Source organism: Mustela nigripes, chromosome 2, assembly GCF_022355385.1.
Source record: "Mustela nigripes isolate SB6536 chromosome 2, MUSNIG.SB6536, whole genome shotgun sequence".
Lineage (NCBI taxonomy): Eukaryota > Metazoa > Chordata > Mammalia > Carnivora > Mustelidae > Mustela > Mustela nigripes.
In genome coordinates this window covers 205,387,285-205,394,681 of record NC_081558.1, presented here as the reverse complement: position 1 = coordinate 205,394,681, position 7,397 = coordinate 205,387,285, and the positions used below count along the sequence as shown (strand labels likewise).

Below are 7,397 nucleotides of genomic sequence, written 5' to 3'. Positions count from 1 at the left end.
TCTCAAGTAGTTCATTCTGATAAAATAATATTACCCCTCCCCCACAACACACACACACACACACACACACACACACACACAGTACTTCTCATTTCTTGTGAAGGGAGAGAAGGTCACAAGTACCATCCATGGACTATGTGGTGGCTTCCCTGAAGTGGTGACAGTAATCTTATCCTATACAATAGGAATATTTTATATAATAGGAGCTCAACAAATGTTTGTATAATGAATGCCTAACTGAAAATACAAAAAACAAAAACAAAACAAAAACTGAAGCAATTAGATGAATAAAGGCACCTAGGAGAGAATATACATCTCTCAACACATGAGCTATGTCATAGATTTCAACTATTTTTTAACCTCTCTCCATTCTGTCTGCAAAAATATTAATAAAATATATGAAAGAAAATATATGAAAAAAATATGAAACAAAACAAAGAATGTTGATCCAGTGAAGACAGTTGAAAAGTACAGGCTGCATTTGCTAAATGCGCCCTGTTAATAAAAAGAATGGGAGGGGCACCTGGGTGGCTCAGTGGGTTAAAACCTCTGCCTTTGGCTCAGGTTATGATCCCAGGACCCTGGCATCGAGCCCTGAATTGGGCTCTCTGCTCAGCAGGGAGCCTGCTTCCTCCTCTCTCTCTGCCTACTTGTGATCTCTGTCAAATAAATAAATAAAATCTTAAAAATAAATAAATAAAAAAATGGGATACCTGTGGGATTTTGTGCTTAGTGCCACTGAGGTGACAAGGCAAAATACTGTCTATGTTTCTTGGAGGCTGTGAGTTACAGTGACTAGTATTCCCTGTATCTCTCCCAAAATGCTGCAGTGAGTCATCAGCGTTTGCTGGGTGAAAAGAAGCTGCTCTAGGAGCAAACTCTGCTTCCATGGATAGGCAGATAGTGTGTGTGTTTCCTCTCGGCCAAGAGGTCTGTCTCTAGAGCAAACAGATGCTAGCAAAAGAAAGCTGGATGGGGCGTAGCTCTGGTGGTGGGAGGGACAGAGGGTGAGGAACTACCGAGAAGCTGTGGAAGACTGTGGTCACTGTCAGGTGAATGATTCAGTGCAGAAGGTTCCAGGCAGTGGTGTAAGGTGGTAACAAGATGCTTTCTGGAAAACACACCACAGTCTCCACTAGGGAAAGAGCCATTATTCAGACACCTGTGAAAACTGAGGATCTTCAACAACAAAGACAGATTCACAAATTACACTAGCTAAGTGAACACTTTTATGCCCCTTTGAATATCAGCCAGTATGTTACTTAAACAAAATAAAATATAGCCAAACTTCCTGGATGAGGGGAGGATGCTGGGAGTTTGAGCTGTTGACTCCCAAGAGAGGTGTTAGAAGTGAGATTCTAGGTTCAAATGGTGTCAGGGCAGGAAATTGATTGGGCCTGGGCAAACTTATTATGTGATATTGTAGGACTGGCGAGCGTAGCAAAGAGAACATACTGGCACAGGTCTCTCAATAAGCAAATGGTTGCTTACTTTGGCCTTTGTTTTTCCAGGTAGTCGAAAGCATGCTGGAACGGATGACCTGAGTTCTCATTTTCTTTCCTCCTGTCTTTTCTCTCTGGCTTGAACAGGAGAAATTGGGAGCACCATATTGATGGAAGACAAGGGAGAGCAAGGAGTTTAAACCAAATGACCAGGTCACCAGTGGTCTGTCAAATCACGTGACACGCCTAAATTAAAGAAAAAGGGAGGAGGCTTGTTGTAGCTATAATGCTGATTTTTAATTTATAGTGGATTGAAATTAGCTACTAATGTGAGATAAAGATGTTTCTTAATATCTTAATGTGATCATGCATCTGACCATGGAATTGTTCAGAGATCCAGGCTAGTTAGAGCCCTCAGGTAAGTGCAAAATTCAGTATCATGAGAAAGATGAAGCAATTTCTTAATTATACCCTATTGGGTCTAGCATCTTTAATACATTAGTTATTTTAAAATCAAAGATGGCCATCCAGTAATTCTCAATTCTTTCTCATATTTATCTGTAGAGTTAGAGTTTCACTCACTGAGTCCTAGATAGGGTCTGTTTCAGAAATTAATTTTTTGACCTAATTAAGTAAAAAAAAAAAAAAGATACTGAATTTAATTCATGAAAAATACCATCTTTTTATTTATCATTTCACCATTTATCACTATTTTGCCTTATTATAAATCAAAATAAACATCACAGAAGCTATGGAAATGTAGTTCTCACACCTCCCTCTGCAGAGAAGATTATTGACTGACATCTCTAGTCTCCAGTCTCTGAATCTACCACCACATGTATGCCAACGTCATACTGTGCCCTCTCCTTGGCCAGTTACTGAGCTTGGCAGGGATACTAAGGCAGGCCCGTCTCTGTCTGTGAGACAGGAACTACTTTAATGGATAACTTATCAAAGCTTTCTTGGATCTGCTCTGAAGAAGGTTATTCCAACAAAATATTCCTTCTTTGCTTCTCTCTTTCCTTCACTGAATTCAAATCTTCATTCTGGTCTCTTCCAGAATTCTCCAGCTACCTCTCCATATTCCCTGACAGGCATTTTCTCTAATAAATTTCTTTTGGCAGATATTTCTCAAAGGACTACAACTAACACATTAGATCTACAAGAGTTATTTTTTTAATACAAAATTGTAACTCTTTGGTTTGTCAATGATGAGTTTTATGTGATTTCCTCACACTTTTTTCCCCCTCACACTTTTTTTGAATTCCCTGTTCTTTGTATTCCTATTGAAACTTAGTTTTTTGTCCCCATTATTGCACTTGCTACATGACAGTAAATTAGAATGGTATGTATGTGAACTTCATGAAGGCAGGGAATTTATGCCTTTATTCAGGACGATGCCAGATCTATAATCAAAACTCAATATTTTTTGCAGTGAATGCCGAACTAAACACAAGATTTTCTAAAGCAATTAGATAAACAAATTCATCTATCAGGGTACATAAATCCTTATCCTGTAAGATATGTCACATATTTAAATTATCCTTTAAATTCCTTGTTTTCTATTCAGTAACATATTAATAAAACCTATGAAACAAACAAAACAAAACAAAAAGGTGCTTACTTAATGGTGACAGTTGAAGGCACTGGCAACATTCAACAAATGTACCATAGGAAAAAGAAAAATGGAGTGTCATAATTCATGGTACGGAAAAATTTATTTTAAATGCCAGTGCTATTTGAAATATACTTCAGTGAAAGAATCCTAAGAGAAAAATAAGATAAAAATCTTGGAGAGGAATGAAAGGGACTCTGAGCATTGACATAAAAATGAAAATCCAAGATTTATCTCATATGTCTGATTTAGAAAAGGTCACAGGCCAAGGTTACTTTGTCCACAGTGAATCACATACTCTGGGAGAGATGGTGATGGCAAGTCCTGGTGATGCAGATGGTCAGTAATTGCAGATATGGGGCAGGCTACATGTTCAGGTTTCATAAGGCACAGACACAATGGTGAAATGATGGGCAATATTTAGCAAGTTGATCAAAAAAAGCAAGAGCTAAAGCCTCGTTGGTAACAAGTTGACTGGCAACTCCTGGGAGTTAAGTAAGTTGGATGATTGAAGCTGGACCCACAGCCCAGAGATTGGAAACCAGTGCTTCCACAATGAAGAGATCCAAGGCCAATATTTCCACATCCCAGAGACTCCATGTAATTTGTTTGACAGGGACTGAAGAAGATGGAATTCTTTGGGTGGAAGCAGGATTTCTGGTAGGATCTGGCTCCAGCACAGGATGTCCCCAAGCTGGCAGGCTCAAAGCCCATCTTCTGATAGCCACCAAAGACAGAGGAGCCCAGCTGGCAGGTACTGGGAGAGTAGACTACATTGCTGGGGTAGAAAGAATTATAGGTGGAACATGGGTACCCCAGGTGAACTCCAAGAGAGTGGGAGGAGAAGTTTCCAGGGCTGCAGTTGTAATGCATATCAAGTTCTGAGTTCAGCTGAGTTGCACAGAGGCTTGCTGAGTGTGACTGTTAACTTCTACTGGACGATTATATAACCTAGCAATGGGTTGGTAGCATGTGCCCATTTTAATAAGAATGCTTAACTAATCTCCCGTCAAAATGAAATACATTAACCTTCAAAGACCTTTTTTTTTTTTTTTTAAATGAAGGCAGACTTTTAAATGAAAGAATTTCATTAGGTTTTCAAAGCAATTGTTTATGAGCAAAGATGTCATCTCTCATTCAACTAGCTTGGGTAGATGAATATAATTGTATGGTAATTGTCCCTATAAGATTGGTGTTTCATTCATCCTATCCCTCAAGATATTGTATCAAATGGGTAACACAGTGAGAATTTTGTTCTGTTTAAAGTTCTAAAAAAATACTTTGTGATCGGGAGGGCAAGTTTATTTTGTCCCAAGTTTAGGAACCCAGTTGAGAACAGAAAACAAAACAAAACAAACAAAAACCAAACCAAACCAAACCAAACCAAAACAAAAAACCTACAATCCTTAATATCTGTTTCATTTTCCAAATCTTGTGGGTATTATAGAAGAAATAACCCACTAAGAACTCTTCACTGGTAAGAAAGCTAAATGTGTGTCCTACATATTTGGATTTTGGTTTTCTTATAGCACAAGTACCCAAAGTACTTTTGTGTGTTCAGGTTTTTGATTTAAGAATGAAGGGTCCAGGGGCACCTGGGTGGCTCAGTCAGTTAAGTGTCTGCCTTCAGTTCAGGTCATGATCTCAGAGTCCTGCAAGCCAGCCCTGTTCTGGGCTCTCTGCTCTGCAGGGAGTCTGCTTCTCCCTCTCCCTCTGCTGTTCCCCTTGCTTCTGCTCTCTCACTTACACATTCTTTCTCTGAAATAAAGTAAAGTAAAATAAAATAATAAAATAAAACAAAATAAAATAAAGTGCACAGGGGCATCTGGGTGGCTCGTGAGTTAAGTGTCTGACTTCTGCTCAGGCTGTGATCTCAGGTCCTGGAATAGAGTCCTGTGTGGAGCTCCCTGCTCAGTCATGAATCTGCTTGTCCCTCTCTCCCTGCCTCTCTTCCCTACATACTCATGCTCTTGCTCTCTCTCAAATAAATAAAACCTGAAAAAAAAAAAGCATAAAGGGTCCAATATTTGCAGGAGTACATTGAAGATTACATTGTAAAAATACTGAAGCTAAGAATCCTTGCCCTGAAGTTGACTTGCTTTTTGATAGAAGTCATGAATAAATTATCAAAAACTCTTCATCCGCATAAAGTTTAAGTAAACTTTTGGTAGGGTTGATGTTTTGAGAACAGAAGAATAAGGACTACACATTAAAAAAAAAAATGGACTTTGTTCTCTTAGTTTCCTTTCATAGGGTAGGAATTTTACTACAGAAGGTAAACAAAATGAAGTAATTAGAAAAGTTGGGAGGGATTGGAAGAAGTTGGTAGAAAGCAGAAAATTGGAAAAAAACATATGATATGGTTTCACTTATTTGTGGAGGACACATAGCATGGAGGACATGGGGAGTTAGAGAGGAGAAGGGAGTTGGGGTAAATTGGAAGGGGAGGTGAACCATGAGAGACTATGGACTCTGAAAAACAATCTGAGGGTTTTGAAGGGGTGGAGGGTGAGAGGTTGGGGTACCAGGTGGTGGGTATTAGAGAGGGCACGGATTGCATGGAGCACTGGGTGTAGTGCAAAAATAATGAATACTGTTATGCTGAAAATAAAAAATAAATTTAAAAAAAGAAAATTGGAAGAAGTCATAGTTATAATAGTTATAAATGATCTTTATAAGTTGAAATGGGGTGGATGGGAATCAGAACAGATGATAATGTGAAATAAAGAATGAATGCCTTTGGGATTCATTATAATTCATTATAATATAAATAAAGAATGAATGCCTCTGATGTGACACACATGTATCAAATGACATATATATTATGCCTAGAAGACTAGTATTATAAGTATTTTTCTAACCCCTCCTATCAAGTGCATCATTGATGACCACAAGTAGAGTAGTGCATGGGTGCGGGAAATGGCTTAAAATAACCTATCGGAATGGGCAAACCTCATAAGATACCCATCTACAAAAACCGATATGTTGTCCAAAGGAAATGAGCTGAGACTTACTCTAGAAAGAACTGAGATTGCTAGGTGGAAGTTTTAAAGGAAGATTCAGTTAAAAATCTAAAACAAGTCACTTTTGTAGATAATGAGATTTCCATCTTGAGGGGACTGGGAATACCTTGTCAGGATTTATAAATGTGATTCCAGTCTGGTAAAGGACTGGGGATAACTGCTAAACCCCCAAATTGTAAACTTTATGGGTCTGAACATTTTGAATAGACAAAATGGTTTTCAAGTATTTTCATTTATCATTCCTATCAGCTATTTCTGTGGAAGAATATTCTATGAGTCAGATATTAAGTAATTTTTGAACATTCTTTTCTCAACAAAATGGAGGTTTTTGCACTCCAGCACTTTTGTTCAGAAGTGGAAGGGTATGCTTTAGAGTGAAAGGAATGAATCAAACAGCCTAGAAGCCATGGCAAGATGAACCTTCTCAATCAAGGTATCAATCTTCATTGCCCTACTATGTAGAAGTGGAATACAAGTCATAGAACAAGAAAAAATATGACCATTATTTTAGAAATTTTGTAATACTTGTCAGAAACACCTGAAAACAATTTAAGTCAAAATGATGTATGTTGCTTTCCGAGGCAAGGAAGAATCTCCTTAAGATGGCTGCTTTGGTCCAATACTTCAAGGCAATTACCTTATAAACTTTCTTTAGAACAAGAACATTTTCCAGGTTCTGGGGAGGTTTTTTTAGTGATAAGCACTGCCTCTGATTAGAGATAGAAATACATGGGTCACTTATGGTGACTCTTAATCTCACAAAACAAACTGAGGGTTGCTGGGGGGAGGGGGGTTGGGAGAAGGGGGTGGAGTTATGGACATTGGGGAGGGTATGTGCTTTGGCGAGTGCTGTGAAGTGTGTAAACCTGGTGATTCACAGACCTGTACCCCTGGGGATAAAAATATATTATATGTTTATAAAAAATAAAAAATTAAAAAAAATACATGAAGAATTTTTGCCATGTTTTGCCATTTTTAAAGATTTTTCTTTTTTTTAATGATTTTATTTATTTATTTGACAGACAGAGATTACAAGTAGGCAGAGAGAGAGAGGGAGAAGCAGGCTCCCCGCTGAGCAGAGAGCCTAACATGGGGCTTAATCCTAGGACCCTGGGATCATGTCCTGAGCTGAAGGCAGAGGCTTAACCCACTGAGTCATCGAGGTGCCCCTTTAATGCTTTTACAACATCTTAGATGAATCTCCTCTAACATTCCAGAATAATATAAAACAACTTCAATATTTAACTTATACCAAAGTAAATGCTTACACAAAAGAAAGAAAAACTGAGATCAACGCTTACCAGTCTGCATATGGTT

General features: G+C 38.3%; 1 protein-coding gene across 1 annotated transcript; it reads right to left on the bottom strand.

The window, feature by feature from the left end:
* Positions 1 to 3,489: 3,489 nt before the first annotated feature.
* LOC132010642 (keratin-associated protein 15-1) lies at positions 3,490 to 3,930 on the bottom strand. The gene has a single exon (XM_059388386.1). It carries the CDS (start codon positions 3,928 to 3,930, stop codon positions 3,490 to 3,492), a length of 441 nt encoding a protein of 146 aa, XP_059244369.1.
* Between the last annotated feature and the right edge of the window lie 3,467 nt (positions 3,931 to 7,397).